Source organism: Antedon bifida, chromosome 10 (assembly GCF_963402885.1).
Source record: "Antedon bifida chromosome 10, ecAntBifi1.1, whole genome shotgun sequence".
Classification (NCBI taxonomy): Eukaryota; Metazoa; Echinodermata; class Crinoidea; order Comatulida; family Antedonidae; genus Antedon; species Antedon bifida.
In genome coordinates, this window is record NC_136235.1 from 17,419,183 (window position 1) to 17,441,058 (window position 21,876).

A 21,876-nucleotide genomic window follows, 5' to 3' on the forward strand; every position below is an offset into this window, starting at 1 on the left:
ATAGTTTTTCTATTACTGATTTAAAAAAATTACTGCAAAAAAAATTGAAAAAGAAAATGTAAATCATATTTTGATAAGCATAATAATATTTTAAAAATAATTTAATTGCAAATAATTCATCCAAGATAGTTCATGTAATATTTGTTACATTCATTTTTCAATGGCGCTAAAAAAGAGAGAAATTACTTATTGTTATTATTATTATAAAATAAAAAAAAAGTTTACTAACAACAAGAATAGTGATTACACTTTATGGCTAAACTTTCAACTTAGATATAATGTTGGCTCAAAACACTATATAAATAATGTTATACACTTGGTATAACAATGTTTGGTCCGTCAGTCTATAAAGTTTTTTACCAACCATGTATTCAAACGTTAACACATTATAAGATGTCGAAGTGTCACGTGCTTATTTTACTATCTTGTCTATTTCAATCCGTATTTCCTCGTCTAATTAATTCGTCATCTCATTTTTAGTTTTGATTCTCTCAAAACAGAGGGCGCTTCTTTGATATTATTAGTCTCAATTAATATTTCAAAGATACACATATTTTACAATGACATTGTGTTGGCGTTGCTTTGGTCAAGGCCTCAATTATTTATTTAATTTTTAAAAGAAGTACAATTCTAATCATATTAAGATGAAAATTATGTTTAGCATAACAGACGATGATGACATTGTTGAAAACGTGTTATCACATACGTTTATTTGCAAATAAACTCCACGTTCTATAAAATGTATTTTATGTCATTGTACAGTAGTATTATTAACGTAATTTTATAATGATTCTCCGAATTCAAATCAAATCAAACTCAAACCTCATTTACATACTATCATAATACATTTCAGTCAAAATGTGACAAATATCAAGTATGTACACAGTATTGATATTTATAATTATTCTCCAAATAAATTCAATTCAAATCAAATCAAACTCAAACCTCATTTACATACTATCATAAATACACGTCAGTCAAAATATGGCAAATATCAAGTAGCGGTAGCCTATACACATAATCAAATTAATTAGTTAAATTCAAAGAAAACCTTGGAATGCCGATAGAGTTTTAATTCTTGGCATGGCACATCTGGGGTACGGTATGTTTTATTTCTTATTACATACATTATGACTTTTTAAAGTGTATGTGAATCGTTAAAGAGGTTCCGCTAGCTTTCACTTTAAAATATGTTTGTTTCTGTTCATTGGTTCACAGGTCAAATCCTTATTAATGACTAAGATTCTATGACTCAAAAATGAAAATGTTCTAAGCGCTAGCTACTCCAGTCCGATACACTTTACGCCGACATTAGCCCGGAAGAAGCCTGTACATAACACGCGCTCGATCTTTAAAATGACTATCCGTTTACGGAGCTACTTTCTAATTCTTTCCATAACAGCTACCAGGGTACACCAATCAACAGGTAAGATCTTGTTTGCTACTTTTTGTTATGAACACACGCTTGTATAGCAACATACTACTGTACTAAACGTACGCCTTAAAGTATACATGTTTATGACATCTCTGTATTGTTAGTATCAAGTCGCGTGGGCTGTGTTATCAATTCAATTAAGATAGTTTCTAAGTTTTAACACTGAATTGCAAATAGATTTATCTAGCCTAGATCTTAAGAGGAGTGTAGAATCGTGTTGTAAACGAAAAACCCCGTATCTAGGGATTTGAATGACATTTTGTTATTTCAAGATGTGCTTCGGATCTAAAAATACAGATATGGAAAAAAAAAATCAAATATACGTAATCTACTTTAAGTTTGAAATGTCTGATGAAGTTCAATGAAAACGTGTGACAAGAAATAAATGACAGCGATTGTGAAAAACTGGCCGACAGACTGATTGACATTTAAACGATAGGACTAGCAGAATAAATAAATAAATAAACAAATAGAAACAAATTGAATGCGACAATATTATACAATGTTGGGCAACCCCACACAAGACAATACAAAACAAGTTAAAAATAAATTCAATTTAATTATTTGTTATTTACAATATATTGATTTTTGTAATCCACGTTAAGAAAAATGTACCAGGTAATGTACAATAGTATACGAATTAATACAATCTCGGCAGACCTATTATTATTCAACAAATAAATATACCATACTGCTGCAAACTACAAACAAGTCTGACTCAAATATAAAAACAGGTGCTCTATTTATATACACATTTATAAATTAATTTATAAATAGAACTATCAAATTAATTTGTGCAAAAGTTAGTACTGCCGCACATATGTCCATTCGGATTAAAATCGTATAAAACTTTTTATCTAAAGTCACGGGGAACTTTTTTGTCTCATTTATGGTATTACAGATGTATTGTCCCCCAAAAACATGAAAATGTATGCAATTTTGCAGTTTAATCAAGTTATTCGCTTCTGTAGAAAAAAAAAATATTTCACTTATAAAACGACATACCAAAAACCATTGTCTGACAATTTAAGTATTGCATTTTTTTTCAGGTAAATTTTTTTTTTCGATCCTGTTTTTAATCTAAGTGAATAACTATTACGTGACATTAAAATGGCATATTCAACCAAAAATGTGAAAAAAAAATTAGGGGAGAATATATCATTAATTGGACACATTATCTTTAAAATGAATCATGATGAGCCATGGATGATCTCCAGTAGCCCCATCTCCATCTTAATTTCATATTTTTCATAATAATGGTCGTTGAACCATGTCAAACGTGACGCATAACGAGTGGGAATTACTGTACGTTTTTTTACTGTATTTCCGAAAATGTAGAAATTGTTTGGCAAACAATGATATTCAACAAATATTGCTATTGTTTTTATTTATAACAACTCCAATAATGAAATAATATGAAAAATGTTGAGAACATGGGAGAGTGAACAAATTCGAGTATATTAAGCATAAACAGACGTCAGTATTAGTTAAATCAGGACGAGCTTTATTCCATTCTTATCTGGTTTTAAACCATCGTTACATTTTAAATACGTTACCAACCTCATAACAAATTTATATTGTTATTTTTTGTTTAATTCAATAGGCCAAAATGTATACTGTAATTTTGAAAACAGTGGAGCGTGCGGATACAGTAAAGCAAAGAACAGTTTTGGATGGAAGAGGACGAAAACAGCAGATCTGTTGATGGCGGGAACTGATGAACCTCCATCCGGAGACCACACAACAGGAAACGGTTTGAATGCCTCGTTTTCATTTTGAATTTTATATAAAGCTCTATCTACACTATCAAACTAGTTTGACAAAAAAAGTGTGATTTGCCCAAATATGGTAGTCTCATATTCCCAAATATAGTAGTGATATGAGGTCATCATGTCCATATATGGACACATCACATTTTTTGTCACATAAAGTTTGATAGTGTAGACAAGGCTCAAAACATCCACCAAAAATATACATGAAAATACAAATAAAACAAAATATTATTATACAATTGTCGAGTAATAACCATTACCGGTACTTTACTGTACCAAAAATTGAAGATACATTTTTTCCTGGTTTTTGTAATTTGTCGGTTGAATTTTAAGCTCTGTCTACACTATCAAACTAATTTGAGAAAAAAAGTGTGATGTGTCCAAATATGGTAGTGATATACCCAAATATAGTAGTTATATATGACATCATCATGTCCAATTGGCACATCACATTTTTTTGTTACATAAAGTTTGATAGTGTAGACAGAGCTTAACATTTCAGTTTTTCAAAAAACTTTGCTTGTGGCATCATCATGATCGACCTCTTAAAACCACATAAAAGTCCGGATGTGGCAGTGATCTTACGGTGCGTCTTTTTCCTGTACACTAAACCAGGATCAATGTTTAAAAGTCGTTTGACATGTCAGGCTTACAGACATCTCCAATTGTTCATATACACTAATTAATCTAAAACCACTTAGTAACGCTATAAACTCTGTATGTGTAGGGTAATTTAAATGTAGAACCAATGGAAAAGTATAAGGACATGGCAAAATAGTATTATCAACACACGTGTCTTGTTATTTCCTTTAAACTTGTTGTTAAACTTTAATTTAACTTTTGTATTACACTACTAAGGTGATTGCAATAAAGTTTTATCGTATCGTATCGCACACATGGCATAAAAGCGTCGCATCATTTTTATTTTTATTTTATTTCGACAACATTTTACGAGGGTGGTCCATCCAGTCGAAGCTGATCATTAGGGACCCTCACAAAAATACAATATGACAAGACATAAACATCAGCTAACGAACCCACGTAACTGTAAAGCATTATAGCAATCATTCCAATTTAGTATATTAACTGACAATTCCAAATATAATATCAGTAATTATACGATAAAATGGTAACAATACTTATCGATCGGAAATTTAAAGATAATCACAGAGATGATAATATACTGCAGTGGTTTTCGAATTATAATCATAAAAACCAAATAAAATTTCATTTTTTTTTCAAATTCAGAACACGTCACGCCAATTACATGATGGGTAATAAGCCATGATACAATATTTCCTAAATCTAATTATATGAGGCTTTGGTAGACACGAAGGCACTGTGGTGACCGTGAGACTCTTGCAGGATTTGAACCCTGCCCTCTGAGGATTGGTCACCATACATGATGGCATAATATACTATACTTACGAATGATTTTTATTTTTATATGTGTATATAATTATATGTATGTTATTTTTTAAATTTTCATACATGTTGGGTTTTCAGATACAAACTGTGTACTCCTTCCTTCCCATCGTAATGTATACGATTAAGAAGGGAAGATGTATTTGGAATATTGTGGTCTCAATAGTTTGAGTGTGGTTGTGGTTCTGTCACCAGATAGATTCTAACCGACTATTGACAGTCAGAAACCAGTCTTGTCTAGGTGCATTAAACATTGATGACTGCTAAATAATTCGGCGTTATTATGGTGATCATAACTATATATAACTATCTTTATTTTATAGGGCATTTTATGCACGTAATGTGGAGAAGTAAACATGCGAATAAAAACGAATTTACAGCGCAGTTGAAGTCACCTTGGGAGGGGCATAAACAGGACTTTTTCACTTTAGAATTTTACTATTTTACAAGAGCTAAACAATCTTCAGATTGTGAGCTAAGAATACATATAAATAATATCAGAACAGAAAACAATACAATAGCATCTTGGAGACGTCCTTGTACAAAAACGGACGGACAGTGGTCCAGAGCAAGTTTGATTTTACATTCGGAAACTATGTTTCAGGTAAGCTATGATAAAACATCTTATATGGCCTGTGATAATACATGGTTGGCGATTATTGTTGTGATTCTGTGAGTCATAAACAAATTCTATAGTAGTCAGTTTACAAAAACTCGACAGATTAAAATTGCGCGCCAACATTTAGAACAAATTTTCGGATATTTTAAAATAAAAAATGTAATAATACATGGTTGGCGAGTATTGTTGTGATTCTGTGAGTCATGAACAAATTCTAGTCTGTTTACAACAAGGCCAACAGCCATAAGTCGCGTGCTCTCAGAAAAAAATGAACTTTCAAAAAGTAATGTACTTTAAATTCTGTACATCAAAACAGTTCAAAAAGTGCAGAAAAACGATAAAACGCATAGTGATACCGGACCGACAGACAGACCGACAGACCGACCGACCGACATAGTGAACTATCGAAGGATTGAAATTGCGCGCCAAAATTTAGAAAAATGTTAGGATATTTTGATTATATAAAAACCACAACAATTTAGACTGACCTTTTTAAAATTAAAAAGATCTGAAAAAAAATATATATTTTTTAAATTATTAGTATTGTCACAAATTGATAAGTACCATACAGTCGTAGTGACAGAAGAGCTGTTATATTCATCAAAGTTTGTCCAAGGCTCATGACTATTGCACAATTGATTAAACAAGAGAAAAAAAAGATAATTTTTAGATTAAAAAAGAAAAGAAACACAGATTGATTAGATGTTTTCATGACGTGACATTTTGCAGTTGTAATGTTTAGTATTTATGTTAATTCCTAAGGTTTGTGCTCTTGTCACATTTAATGTTCCGTTATGTTGAGTTGATAGCATGTTAACGTTAGTTTAATTTCTCTACTTCCTTAAAAGCTCTGTCTACACTACCAACAAAAGTGTTATGTTCCCAAATATGATAGTGATATTCTCTAATATGGTAGTGATAGGACATCATCATGTCCATGGTCACATCAATTAAAAAAAAACACTATCAAAACCTAACGTTGATAGTGTATATAGAGCTTTACAATACAATTCTCTTATTTGTACCGTCAATGCTGATATTTCTTGTATAGTATCCCTTTTTTAACAATTTTTTTATATTCTATATATATAAGTCTATTTATTTTTTTCAAGTTAGGTTTCTAGTATGAATTAGGTCTAAATTAAAATAATTCAAATCTGATATGATTATTCTGATAGATTACCGTGGATTTTTTTTAAAATTTAATTTTTTTATTTCATTTCAAAACATACATAACAAGATAACAGAAAAATGGTGATTTGAAAAAAAAATTAAAATTAATAAAATTCGTATTACTCATGGTTTAGATGAAGTATTACTTTTAATGAATACAATCAAATAAACACGTATGTCTATGGTCCGCTTACTACACACATAGTCTTCCATTTTGTTTTCTTTATTCTTCTATTTTCAGTCGTTTCAAACTAACTAATATGTATTATAATTTATTTATTTGCTATGTATTATTCTTAGTTTTCTTCCATATCAGTTATCAATTGTATTACTGTATCACCATTCATAATCATTGTCCACTGGGAATTATGACGTCACTCATTGCTTTCTAGTGCCTAGTACATTTCCGTTCCTTTCACAGACGATACTTTATTTCATTTAGGGGCCTCCTATGACAAAAATTAAAAACTGTTCATCAAATATACTAACAAGGTAATATTACATCCTGTAAACTCAGCAATGATCTTTACTTATGATATTATATTTATTTTTAGATAATGTTTGAAGTAATATTTAGAGGAAACGCTGAAGTTGCCATTGATGACGTAGGCATAATATATGGTAGGTGTTATCTTCAATATTTATCAACAGCGCCACCAGTCAATATATTTCTGCAACAAGTATTCACGTAATTTCGTTTCACTTAAATTTGCGAAATGACATTCGTGTGACCTATACGACACAGTGATAATTGATAACCAAAGTTTGTCTTTTCTCTGTCCCACACGACATTACATTTGTTGCTAAAAACACTTTAAAATTAATGATATAAACAACCTCACATTTTAGACATGAGCTTACTCTGTCAGATTACAGGTAATCCATTAACAACACTGATGCATCTGCACATTCTTACATGTATACACAAATATAACGTAAAGCTCTGTCTACACTATCAGACTAGTTGACAAAAAAGTGTGATGTGCTCAAATATGATAGTGATATTCCCAAAAAATGTTAGTGATATGACATCATCATGTCCATATTATATAGGCATCACATTTTTGTTGTCACATAAAGTTTGATAGTATAATAAACCATTATCTAAACCATTCAAAATTATGTTACTTCTAACCTATCAGTTGATAATGGCTGAAAATGTATTGTCCCTAAAAAAACATGAACAATTAAGATTAATAAAATCAAACTTTGAAATGTAATTTTGTATTTATAATAAAGATATTAACTTTAGTACAAACAAAAATCGAACACAACATTTCACTTTATAAGAGTACAAATTAAACGGTTATGTAACAAAAAAACATTGGCCGATATACATGAGTATTTTTTCCCAATTTTTTTTTATCCAATTTGTGGATTTTTTCAATCAAACTGAATAACTACCGTATTCATTTACAGTATATGATAGTGAAATGATATATCTTTAACGCAATATGCTATGACTGGTAATTTTAAAATAACAGCGCCAACAACTGTGTTGTATTTTTTAAAGCTTGGTTCCCAATATAAGGACGCAACGCAAAGACGTAAAGCAAGTAATTTGACCAATCACAAGCGATGGGTTATCATACTTTCGCTATGATTGGTCAACTCGCTTGCGCTGCGCTTACGTCGTTGCGTCCCCTAGTGGGAACCAAGCATTATAATGTTATACTACCTGGCGTGTTATACAGCATTCCATTATTTTAAAACAATATGTCTGAACATACATCTGCCCAATCTGACAGATGGTCTTCTGTCATTAATGACAACATTATTATTAACTGACCAACAATAATTTAGAAAGAATTGCAAATAATAAGTATGATCTATATGTATCCGAGTGACCTGTAAATGACATCCAATAGATATTTCAACAAGGTTTACTGTGACAAATCATTAATATCAACGATACGCCTCGTAAACAGTTCATTTATTAGCACAATATGTACATAGTAATAAGTACATAATATTGTAGACCTATTAGTAACTTTACATTATTGCTCATATACTATGAACTCTAATAAGTGACTTGCGGCAAGTTTTGACAAACTTATTGTAAATTGTACCACCGGATTCTGAGCCGTGTATCTAGATTTCTCCAGTATATCAAGGATCGAATTATTGTTATTACTGCTGATTAAATGACAAGCTTCAAGCTTGATGATCTTAAGTATATAGCCATCTACAATCAGAGCAATCGGGAATATGGTATGAAGACCATGATATTGGCAAGGGGTCATGGGTGAAAATCCTACCTGAGAAAAACTTCCGCATTTGTCTAACTTAAATGAATTTGATGCAAAAAAGCCTACGCTTTCCGAAATTGTCTAACTTAAAATAAACTTGGTGCAACAGGGCCTACGTTTTCCAAATTTGTTAAACTCAAATTGAATTTGATGCACCAGGGCCTACGCTTTCCGAAATTGTCTTACTTAACTTAAATTGCAAAGGACCTTACGTCAGAGTTTAACAAAACATGTGAAGACTTTGATCCTATGACTGCTGACGCAAGACCTGTAATGTTGGGACATGGCCTCATATACTATTAGCATCATAAGCGATATTTATGCAAGTCCGATAATTTCATATCAGTTAAAAGATCATTGTACTTTTACCACTATTTCCTCCTGTGAGCACATGTGTCAAATAATCCATTATGTTACGATACATCAATATATCATCATGTCAAATTTGACACTTTAAAATTAGTTCTAAGACAGAAACAGATTTTCGCACTTATTTCTGTATACAATTAAGTATTATTAAGTTCTAATGTGATATATGTTCGACAAATATAAGTACCAAGATGGCACATTTAATATTACACATGTTTTTGCAATGGCACTTTATATCCGATGTTCGGAAACATATCATGCATTCATTCATTTACAAATTGTATACATTAAGCGTTAAAACAACAAATATTATAACTCAATTATTCTGTTTTTACAGTACCTTCTTATAGATACGATAAATTTCTCCAATTTTCTAATTTGGGTCGGAATTACCAAACTTACTTAGTAAATAATCATCTTAAGTTTGTTTTCAAAAGGAACTCTGTTTACGTTATTTCTTCAGTACTTAAAAAGAAGATAGGAAGAAGTCTCTGTTTTACACTTAAGCACATATCTAATTTGACTTAAGCCAAAATATTTCCACTTTAGATGATGTTCTAAGAAAGCCTTACACAGACGTTGCACATCCTACAGTAATTCTACAACCACGTAAGTACAATATCAAATTGACATTATTTATAACAAATAATGTCAGTATAATTGGTAATGTTGGATATCTAAAATATTATGTATAGGCCTAGTCATTCATTAACCAATCAATATTACAATTCTTATAAACATCGTCAGTTCCAATGGAAAGTTAATATAAGGCCTACTTTAATAAACAAATAAAGGTACGATATGATTAGTTAATATACTATAGAAAAAAAATAAAACTAATCAAATGAGCAACCAAATAATAGTAATATAATTTATTTTGTCCTGGGAATTTATTTTATAAGGAGATGACAAAAAATGCGAATGATCTTTTCACTGATGAAATAAATTTTAATGCTTATTTTTTTAATAATAATATTCACATATTTTATGGTGAAACCAAATTTTATGTATAATACAATGAAGGATATATATGTAATTATTCTAATACAATATATTTTATTATTTCATATTATTATCAAACAGGTGAGACAACTGTTTCCATTATTTCTTTACTTCTTGGTATACTCAACACGGTATTTGTTTTATGTGCCGTTGCTTTTTTAATATACACAAAAAGACACGGGTAAGTACTAAATAAAATAATAATAAAAAACCTATAAAACGTACTGTATTTTATGTTTGTTTGTTATTTACTCAAAATGTTTAGTCGATTTTAGTACAGTGTACTGCGGGGCTGGCTTGCATAAAAGCGCCTACATTAAAAAAAGAATACAAATCTGATAAGAAATAAATGTAACTTATGTGGAAAAAAGGTTGCAAGTCAGCAGACAAGCTACAAGTTATGTATATTGTATACATAATCACGTACAAAAATCAGACAAGAAACAACATACACAACATTGAGTTCTTTATATTGTCACGTGCGAGAATCAGGTAAAATTTTGGCGGGATAAATCTTCAAAATGTAGGTCTATTTTGTCTCTTTAGAAAAGAAAAAAAACACATGACGAACAGTTTTAGGTTAACTGTCAGTTCACATTGTAGAAAACAAAGTGTACCTTTTACCCTATAAATGATGAGCTCCATAAAGACATAGTGATGCAACATATTAAGATCTTATGCTATGTTATGGCTTTATAATCTCTACTGGGAAAGCAAGCTCTTGAGTTTTATAGGTAACTTAATTCGCCGCCGATTTCAAAGGTATGGCCTACTCAAGAAGCTGTTATATTGCAAGCGACTTACGAATAGTGGATTCGTTGTATCATCAATAATGATATACGTTAATATACAGGGTTTTATTAGGATTATCCTAGGGATTGCACAAATCTGTTGAGTACCCACTTAGGATCTGTAAGTGTTTCTTAGCAAAAATATGTTTTTCTTTTCCGCAATAAAAGTTGAAATAAAAATGTCATATGGCATTTTTTTATATTTATCCAAATATTACGACGGTTAAAGTGTGTTTAGCCTATATATTAAAAAAATATTTGTTTGTGAAGCTCATTCAGCAGTCGTGACTGAACGCCTATGCTCCATTCACATTGTACTTACATCATTTTCTACAGCAATATGGCGCGCCGATTAGTTATGTTTAGTTTATAGTTAATTGAAGCGTCACATTGGCATAAATTGTCACAGCGTCGTCTTTTTTTCTTATTTTCTGCAGCTCATTACATCAATCTATTGGTTAAACTACACAATGTTGTACAGGGTTAGAGAAAAACGAATAACTGCTATGGTAAAAAAAACACCACGCGGACGCAACACGATTACAATAATGCACACACAGTACAGAATATCTACGGAAACGTATGGATCATAAATCCACCCATTAAATATTAACTCGAACTTTGTATTCTAGGCCGAACACCGTTAACAATACAAAGCGACTCTATTCAAGTGCCGAGTTGGACATGTTGTGCAATTTATCCAATAGGTGGTATTTGTGGAGAGTTAGTGATATAATAGTGACACACCCACTAAAGCGTGGCTCCAACTAGAGCGCAACGCAACGACGTGAGCGCAACGCAAGCGAGTTGACCAATCACAAGCGACAGTTATAATAATCTATTGCTTGTGATTGTTTAAATTACTGGCGTTGCAAATTAAGGCTAGTTCCCACTAGCGACGCAACGTAACGCAACATACGCAACTTAAGAATATGCCCTTCCAATAACTGTATTTTCCCCCGCCTGCGTGAAATCAAACCTGCGATGTTTGCAGTCTTCGGTTCCCACTTGTGATTACGCAATACAGCACTTTGCGTCAATACGTCGTAGCTTTGCGTTACGTTGCGTCGCTAGTGGGAACCACGCTTTTGTCTTTCGTTACGTTCTAGTGGGAACCGACCAAAAATCAGCATATATCTACATGCAGTCTTTGCAAACAACTTAAATGCATGATCCAACTTGAATTACAAAAAACAAGGCCAACAGCCATAAGTCGCGTGCTCTCAGAAAAAAATGAACTTTAAAAAAAAATCAGTACATCAAAACAGTTAAAAAAGTACAAAAAAGCGATAAAACGCACATTGATACCGGACCGACAGACAGACCGACAGACCGACCGACCGACCGACATAGTGAACTATAGAGTCGCATCCACGCGACTAAAAATGATTGATTCTTCATCCTGTTTATCACATGCTATAATATTAGCGGAGTATTAATCAAATTGCTAAGACATCTAATCTTTAACCAATATAGATTTAATTAAGATAAGTTTGAACATTTTTACCAAAAACAACACATATAGGACTGATGACATTTTGATGTTAAGTTTGTAAATACAGACGCTAACATAGATACATTAATCACATACATTAATTAAAAGATGGAAAATGTTTGTAGAGAAACGAGGATGCTAAAGCTATACATTATTAAGATCATTGACATTTGGTGATAAAGTCTACGTGACCTCATGCATGCTCGTGGTTCTGACGAATTACCAGCACTTTTTATCAAAATTAAACCATTATATAACAGACCAAGAACATCTAAAACTTTTTAAAACACACCGCTTTGTAATCTAAGCTTTCCATACGCTTTGCGACAATCTTTAAACAGCCTTCAACAAGGAATTCCGTGTGATTTTTTTTTCTTCCAAAGTTACTTTAATTAATTTGTTATGTGATTGTAGTTTCATTTTAGGAACTTAGTATAGAAATATTTGATTTTTTTTGTAAAATCATATCTATTTATTTCGTTTTCAACAAACATAATCTTATAATACAAGTTACTAAAAATTAAATGTTTTGTTAAATTGTTAACATTAATATTATTGTTGGCATTTTTCAGCGGTCTTCCACGAATACTTGAGCACAGCGCAGACGGAACTTATACTAGCTTAAGACGTGATCACGCACCACCAAAACCAGTGACATGCGTAACGTACGAGGTACCTGCTGATAAGATGAAAGAAAGCAACTACTCATTCGACATACCTGCCATGCACATCATGAAGCGAGCAGACTCGGGTCTAACCGAAGACCAAGACGGATCCGAATGTATCATCGGCAGTAGCAATTACTTAAATCTAACACGAAGTAATGATTATATTTACCAAGTCGTTCAAAATGACAGTACTCTAGTTTCAATGCCAGATTTGTAGTTGTAGAAATAAAGTTCAATAAATACTACTTTCTTAGAACTAAATCTTTTTCGGTATTTATTTTTTAATACTTGTGGGCTGTTACTTGTTATAATTTAAAAGTATTCTGTTATTTAAAAGTTCCAATATAAAAGTGGTCATATAGGCCTATAATATGAATTGTAACATCAAAAATAAATTATGATAATTATTTCGACAATGGTAATTTTAAATATATAGTATATAATATTATTAATTTTGATTTCATACTATTTATTTGTTCATTTACCAGTTTACAAATCAGAAATGTGATAATTATTAATTTTGTTGTAAATAAAAACATTATTTATATTTTTGTTGCTGAATTAATTTAATTATAATTGCTTAGAATTATCTTAAATAATGGATATGTTTGATACTTGCTATTATAAAACGTTATACGTATTTTTTGATTAAATTGTGTTTATTTCATTTATGAAGTGTATGATGAAACCAACAAGTTTAGTTGTTTATCTATCTTTTTACAGGGAAACATCTTCGGTAAAGCGTGATTTCCACTAGCGACACAACGTAACGCAACATACACAACGTAAGAAAATGCCTCCTGCGTGAAATGCAATTTGTGCAACAGCACGGTTGCGTCGTCGGTTTACACTTGTCATTACGCAATACAGCACTTTGCGTCAATACGTCGCTGGGTTGCGTTGAGTTGCGTCGCTAGTGGGAACCACGCTTAAGAGAAGAATGTTATCTGAGAGGGCCCAGTTATACACAACTCTGTTGGTACTTGTTATTATTAAAACCAACATCAATGAAAAACACAACTATTCAACTTCTTTAACAAAATAATTTAAACAATGTATTGAAGTGTGTGAGCTGATTCACAAAAATCAGACCTATGGGCACCCAATTGTAAAATTGTAGGCAAAGAAATGCGAAAATATGATGATTTCAAATTACAGTATCCCAGATAGATTTAACGACATATGAAAACGACTCGCTTGTGCGCTTTTAAAAATGAAATTGTATCACTGGGAATTTATACATAAGAAAAATCAAAATAATATTTAAAATAAATCACAAATTGTAGGTGGATAATACCGTGTACCTGAGAAAAGATAGAAATGTGTATGTAACTTATTTCTATGGGATAAAAAACTATGAATATTTATGATTATTTAACACACTGTGCTATTAGTTGGTTTGGTTTTCACACGATTAAAAAACTTAATAGTCCATAAAGAGAAAAACAAATTGGATTGAATGATTATCCTTATGTTGATTCAAATTACTACATCAACTATCAAGTCAAAGGTGGTTAACAAAACCAAATTGCATTGTAAGAAATACAAAACGAATCAACTCTCTCCTCATCTTAAATAATAAGTTAAAATAACCGAGACCGATACGGCAGAGTAACGAGTAATGATTTTTGTTTTTGCTATTTGCGTCAACAAAAAAGGATGTTTACGAGAATAGAATAGATTACGCTTTGTTAACGCTCCGGTGGAGGGGATCAATAGCTGGAGAAAATTCTAAGAACCACAGGAACATTAGAAATCAAATAATTAATCTACAGAATATGGGACAATAACTGAATTTTAAAGTGGGTTTGGGAGCAATAAAAAGATACGCAGACATTTTTTGAAACGTATTTTGCCATTATTCACATATTTTGCAAAACCATAGCGCCCTCTATTCCACTTATTTTTGTAAAATATACGCGTATTGTGCTATGATGCTCCTACCTTAATGGAATATTAATTATTATCATGGTTATAAAACTTCATAAACATAATAATGATAAAAAGTCAAATCATGTTGGCATAATGGATCCTTCTTTCATATGTAAAACAGACCTAATTTAGACAATTTGTCAGTAAGCTCTTTAGGTTCATCAATTAGCAATGGTACTTTAAATTTACATTATGTTCACACATGCCTGTTCAAAGCTGCAGAGATAATTCATCAATGAAAAAGAAGTACTGTAATTGAGAATGTAACAATTCTGGCCGTGTAAACAAATTGAGCTGATTCATTGGGCTCCAGTTAGGTAAGTTGGCCTATTAATTGTTTTGGTCATTCATTGTATTCATTTATATTAATATTTTAAATTATAAACACATTTAAATCCTAATCATTATATATTATAATAATAATAATAATAATAACTGGTACTTGATATAGCGCATTATGCTGAAAGCCTCAATGCGCTTTACAAAGACAAAAAATTTTGAAAAATTACAAATTAAAAAGGTGGGTTTTGAGGAGAGATTTGAAGACACTGGTGGAAGTAGCCTGACGGATTTCAATAGGCAACGCATTCCATAGAGAAACGGATGCCGAAGAAAATGAACGATTTCCATAAAACTTAGTGGAGGGATGAAAAATATGGGCAAGAAGAGACTCAGATCGAGATCTCAGAGACCGCTTAGGAACATAAGTCGAATGTTTAGTCGAATGGATTATACTATGGTATGTCGATGTATGGGGTTCGAATCCCATGAGCAACTTCTTTTTTTCTTTATAGTGAGAGAGATCATTTAGAGGGTTAGGTTTAGTTATATTAGACATTAGTTCGGCTATCTTTCACAAACGGTTCACCAACTTATGTACGAAAAAACAATCGCACTCGGGGTCTTCACATACGTGCATATGTGGCCTACACAAGTCGTAATGAAATCCACTAATGCCAAGTTGTTTGGCACTGGCGTTAAACACAGAATCAACGTAATTGCAATGTCCACGGCTTAAAATGGCTATAGTTATCCGAGGTCTTTATTTTTAAACATAATTGTCAGTAATGTTATTATATTCATATAATTAAAACAAAATAAAATAAAAGAATATGTATATATATATATATATATATATCGATTTAACGCCTGACATTTCCGAAATCGATTAAAAAAATAATAATAAAAAATAGTAGCCTAATTATATGTCCCATCAAATTAAGATGAGATACGTACTCGTATACAAGTTAATCACGTGATCAGGATGCGTGACATGTCTGCGTCCAGGATACTGTATGACGTAATCAAAAGAACACCGGGAATCAATGACCACCAACTTTGATTGCATAGTCGATATCATTAATTGCGTTCCAACGTATAATAATACATATTCAACGCAGTCATGTTTAATTATTTAATAAGTTTCATTGCGATTTTAATTAGATTTTCTTATTAGGACGTGGAAGAAGACATACCTCGATCGTCCGATAGATCGTGCCTCATAGGTTGTTCTTTTTTTCTTGTTGTGATAGCACAACACGATTCGTGTGGCGCAGTGTGTTGGACGTTCGACTACTGATCGTGAGATCAAGGTTCAAATCCAACTCTCTCACTGCTTGTATCCTTAGGCAAGATACTTTACTTACGTTTGCCTCTCTCCACCCAGGTGTATAAATGGGAACCCGGTTAGATCAAGACATAACTTTGCGCTGATTACTAGCTGAATTATAGGAGTATGTTTCCATGGTGTTTGATCCAGCGTCCGTTTTTCATTGCGTTACAACACTGCTAAAACGCGTTATCTCAATTATTAAAGAGTTTACAGGAAACCAGCAAGGAACGCGTTAATATAGAACATAGTTTAATGTTGCCAACCTATGCTAACATGTAATGATCACGATAATATGTTTGTCTAAACCGACGCGCTGGTTTCAGATTTACCTTGTTATAAAAAAAATTAAGTTGCTATCCTAGTCTTTAATATAACCTATACGGCAATCATACTAAACGTATATAAACGAATTAAACATAATGAATGTATAAATTCTCCCGTGAGGATACGTACAATTTACCTTTAGTCGTATTCCGTTAATTTACGCTGATGGAAACGACATACATATGATCGATGGTTCAACACAGCGTTACCAGGCAACGGTAAACACACAACCATCTGATCAAATAATTATAAGACATTTGAATGAATTAAAATACAGTTTAATTTTAACAAGATAACGGCTGTAATATGATTGATGCCGTGCACGTCAAGGAGCATGCACCGATGGGAAAAACGTTTGTGAACATAATATTATTTTTATATAAACAAACATACATATGTTGTTATTTGTCTATTATGTACATTTTTATGCACTAATTATTGCACAACAAACTCCAATGAAAACTGTGCTTAAAATAATGTTTACCTTAATCAAAAACATCCTTAAAAGTAAAAACAATATAAAGTGTAATACTATTTATACATAAATGTAAATTGTTACTGTAAATGTATTATTCTTGGTCCTCAAGCTTAACTGGAAACTGAGGAAATGATATGGATCTTTAGCGCCAATGCCAAGTCAACGTCAAAAGGCTGCAGTTATAGTTTGGTGCAATACATCACAATTTAAAAAATACAGATTTTAACCGAAGTAGTCATTAATATGTAGTATGAATCGTTTAGCCCACGGTCATACACGGTATACCTCATTGCACGCCAACTATAAAAATGCTGCAAATTGAGCGGAACAATTACTGAAATTTAATATTGAATATATCTTGCAAAGTTTTCTAGAGTGTTGTATAAAAAAAAGAGAGTGTGTGAAACAATTTGTTGAAATAATCCTTCTGGTTCTCGGAAACAAAAATAAAAGTTTTTATTTTAGAAATTTAGCAAAAACAAAGCGATTCAATCACAATAAAGAACAGCATGTAATACATTAAATTAGTTACCGCACGTGATTGTCGCAAGTTATACCCTTTTTTCGTCTGACACTTACAGTGTAAAAATAGTGTTTAGATCTTGAACATATATTTTGTACCCACTTTTACCACACATTTATGTTTAGATATGAACATGTTTAGGTTCTAAATACATTCTAAACATGTATAGTCTGTATCCAACTCAACATATCAGTTACGTGTTGATTGTTAAACATGTGGAGCAATAAAAAGACACGTTTAGGTTTTAAACGAGTGGAGGAAAACAACATGTAGCTATAAACGCGTTTAGGTTTCAAACACGCTAAACATGTAACTATGTGTTTAAAAGTTAAATGTGTGGAAAAGGTGGGTACAAAATAGATGTTTAATATCTAAACACTATGTTTACAGTGTAAGACAACATATTAACATTGTTAAAATGAAAAAAAGAAGATTATAAACAAAACATATTTACAGTTTGTGGGTAGTTATGAAATAGTATGATATTTATTTTAATAAAACCAAATTATTATTCCGCAGTTGTTTTCATGTCGCTTATCCGTAGAGAGATGCATGCAGTCATTTTATCTTAATTCTCTGTCTGCTAAAACATTCAAGCCAAAAAAAAATAAAGAAATTCGCGAATCAATTGGCGGCAAACTGTGACGATTTGAGGACAAGCTGAGTTACAATCAATTAGAACTTCCAATTGACGTTAATGCTGGGATTTTGTTGAATAGATCTGCAGTTACATTTTTTTCGAACGTCGATCGAACCAACGACAGGTTAGTAATTTCTTTCTGTATTTTTAACACGTTTTATCTTACTTCATTTGTATTACGTAAGGTAGATTTTTTTTCATTTGCATCACTAGTCCATGTCAGAATATCCTTTCACCTGTTATAGTGGGCATTCAGTGACAGCTAAGCATACAGAATTGTAGAGGGATTCTATTTACGTGACGATAACGTACTATTTCTCCATTACCGCAAAACCGCAAACCGACGCCTTATACGTGATTGCTCATTCATTTACAACATTTTGACAGCAAACAACTGACCACTGTTTTCGACTAGAAATCAATTAAAACGTCTCAGCTAATGCATGTAACGTGTTAAATTTCTATATAAAAAAATAAGGCTAGCTCATTTTATTTTGAAATGCCATAATTTAGTATGGGAATATTTAAAATTTTCAAAATTATTTCATTTCATTTTATCTTTTATTTCGGAAACAAGGAATACAGAATACAAAATTCTACATAGCTCAAGAACAAATTACAAGTGTCTACATTATTATAAATAAAAAGAAAAAATATATATGTATATATATAAACACATTAGGCAAAGAACATTAATTCTAAACCGCCCGGTGATATACTGAAATTTAATTAATTTATAACAAGGCCAACAGCCATTAGTCGCGTGCTCTCAGAAAAAAATGAACTTTCAAAAAGTAATGTACTTTAAAACTTTTCTGTACATCAAAACAGTTAAAAAAGTACAGAAAAGCGATAAAACGCATAGTGATACCGGACCGACAGACAGACCGACAGACCGACATAGTAAACTATAGAGTCGTGTCCACGCGACTAAAAATAAACCGACGCCACATAGTAAAAGCAAAAATACTAATAGGCCTACAAGTGCATCTTCCAATAATAAGCATAAGAAGGAATGGTAATTATTTAATGACGAATTGCACAGTAGTGTTTGCATCCTTTTAAGCGTTTCATTTCATCATTTTATTATGAAAGAAAGTAAATGATAATTATAAGGAGAAAAGGTTTATACTCACAAGTTGGTATTTAAACAGTTCTAATTGCATAACCTAATTTCGAGATATTTACTGGGGGAAATCGCTGGATCGATATACGGCTGATATTACAGTAGCCGATGCAACCGGTGGAAGTCGTTGGATAAATATACGACTGACGGTAGGTTGCTGGTAGTCTGGGTTCCAGATAAATATTTTGGTACATATGGCGTTTCATATGTATACTACTTGAGCTTGTAAACTTTCAGACAAACATCGAAAAGCCATAGACTAGAAAAGTCAATTAAAATTATGAATTATGATATCCTTACATTAATAATTAATTGCAGTATGAAATACTTCCAAAACCACGCGACCTTTACAATTTCAAGGTAATACCACAAATAGATTCTAACATGTTTTTCTCAATGTTTGAGATGCCTTTGAGTAATATACATTACTTCTAAATACCTCCATGTTTTTGAAAATAAGCGGATATCTCAAACCCCACTAATGGACTTAATTGAGCCGGCCATTTAGCTATTAAATAATATAAACATTTACCCTCAGGTCACTATGCAGTAAGTGTTTTCAATTCTCAGCAGCAAGATATTATGTTTCAGGTTCATGCGTTTTACACCTCAATATGAAATGGAGTTAAATTGCCTGCGTTATTTACAGTTCATATTGCAATTATACAAACCATATCTGCGGGCTGACAATTTACAGTCTAAGAAAATAGGCATACGTTTTTGAGCGAACCAACATTATTTAGCTATTAGAGACCGTACACTAACTCATATTTTATTGAAAATTGTTAGGTTATAGTTTACCAACTTACATAAATCATTTATAAGTTTTATAAATTACAACAAAGTCAGTAATTACTTTACTTTGACCATCAAGAAACTTGCAAAGGCGAACGCCGATATCAATTTCCAAAAAAACAAGGCCAACAGCCATAAGTCGCGTGCTAAAACGCATAGTGATACCGGACCGACAGACAGACAGACAGACCGACCGACCGACATAGTGAACTATAGAGTCGCGTCCACGCGACTAAAAATGTCTGGTGAATTTCCACATTTTAATTATTTTATCACTGAAAGGATAATTTAACAGAATTGTTATGTGAATTTTGCCATTCATGTTGTTAACTTTAATCAAAAACTGGACCGACACAAAATATTTACATATAGGCCTAAACTAAGAAAACAATTATAAACTGGAACTTTAATAAGGAAAATAACTATTTTGTTTTTTTTTGTGACAGAAAATGTATAACTTTTTAAAACTATAAGATTATATTCATTTTTATGTTTCATACATTTTTACGAGATGTTCTGCAATTAAATATTCTTCAATTTTACAATCGTTAAGAAAGAACTGTGACCTCAATGGCTTACATTCCGTGATGTTGGAAATTATCTTCTAACTGAACTGACTACACTATCAAACTTTAAAAAAAAACGTATATATATATACATATATGGACTTGATGATGTCATATCACTACCATATTTAAGCATATCACTATACAATTATTTGGGTATATAATACTTTTTTGTCACATAAAGTTTGATAGTGTAGACAGAGCTTAAGTGGACGCAGTTAAGTTGTGCACAAATAATGGTACGTCGGTGGTTAAATTGCCAATGCAGATTGACGTATAGAAACAATGTCAAATTATGATTTAAACAAAAATGAAATATCCTATCTTAGGTGTTAGAAATATCTGTCTAGCTAATGACGAATGAGAGGTCTAGATGTCTTATAGTCAAATCTATCTTGTTCGTCCCTAAAGACTAAAACTGATCAAAGAACATGAGTAATTTAAAAACAAATTATATCTTGACTTAAAACATATCCTGTTATGCCCATATGTCTTTATTTAATGCTATATTGTGACAACACGTATCTAAATGTATTATATTTCAATAATTCCGAAAGCACATGTAATTGGTGTAATTTTAAACAGTAATAATGAAACATGTTTGATGATGACATAAGCACATGCAATGTTGTGATAATTTATTTTAAAAAAGAATATAAAAAATGACATTGTTTACAAAAGAATGCTTGTGCATCATTCGATTAAATTCCCTGTTGCTTCCATCGTGGGAAAATAAATTGAATACAGCCGATCATCTCTAATAATGAATAAAATTCTTCCTACATTTTGAGAAAAATTTCACTTTACATCTTTAAGTAATTTCATTAACACGTTTTATAAATGAATCGTGAGAAAAGAATTCGAATGCAGTCTATCATCTCT

The 21,876-nt window shown here is 31.7% G+C and overlaps 2 protein-coding genes across 2 annotated transcripts in view; one reads left to right on the forward strand and one right to left on the reverse strand.

The window, feature by feature from the left end:
- LOC144853715 (uncharacterized) overlaps positions 1–21,876 on the reverse strand; it is a 94,317-nt gene that overhangs the window by 19,071 nt on the left and 53,370 nt on the right. The gene's annotated exons all lie outside the window — the stretch shown is intronic.
- Positions 1,285–13,343, forward strand: LOC144853729 (uncharacterized). Its single transcript, XM_078711523.1, has 7 exons — positions 1,285–1,426; positions 3,039–3,188; positions 4,956–5,236; positions 6,979–7,045; positions 9,592–9,651; positions 10,126–10,225; positions 12,903–13,343. Exons 1-7 carry the CDS (start codon positions 1,357–1,359, stop codon positions 13,213–13,215), a joined length of 1,041 nt encoding a protein of 346 aa, XP_078567649.1. The 5' UTR covers positions 1,285–1,356; the 3' UTR covers positions 13,216–13,343.

What these genes read in the sequence shown, in the direction of transcription:
- LOC144853729 (XM_078711523.1), top strand. Translation starts at nt 1,357, where the DNA reads ATGACTATCCGTTTACGGAGCTACTTTCTAATTCTTTCCATAACAGCT. An exon ending in AGACCACACAACAGGAAACG is followed by an intron (nt 3,189 to 4,955) that starts GTTTGAATGCCT and finishes TTTATTTTATAG; the next exon opens with GGCATTTTATGCACGTAATG. An exon ending in TGACGTAGGCATAATATATG is followed by an intron (nt 7,046 to 9,591) that starts GTAGGTGTTATC and finishes TTTCCACTTTAG; the next exon opens with ATGATGTTCTAAGAAAGCCT.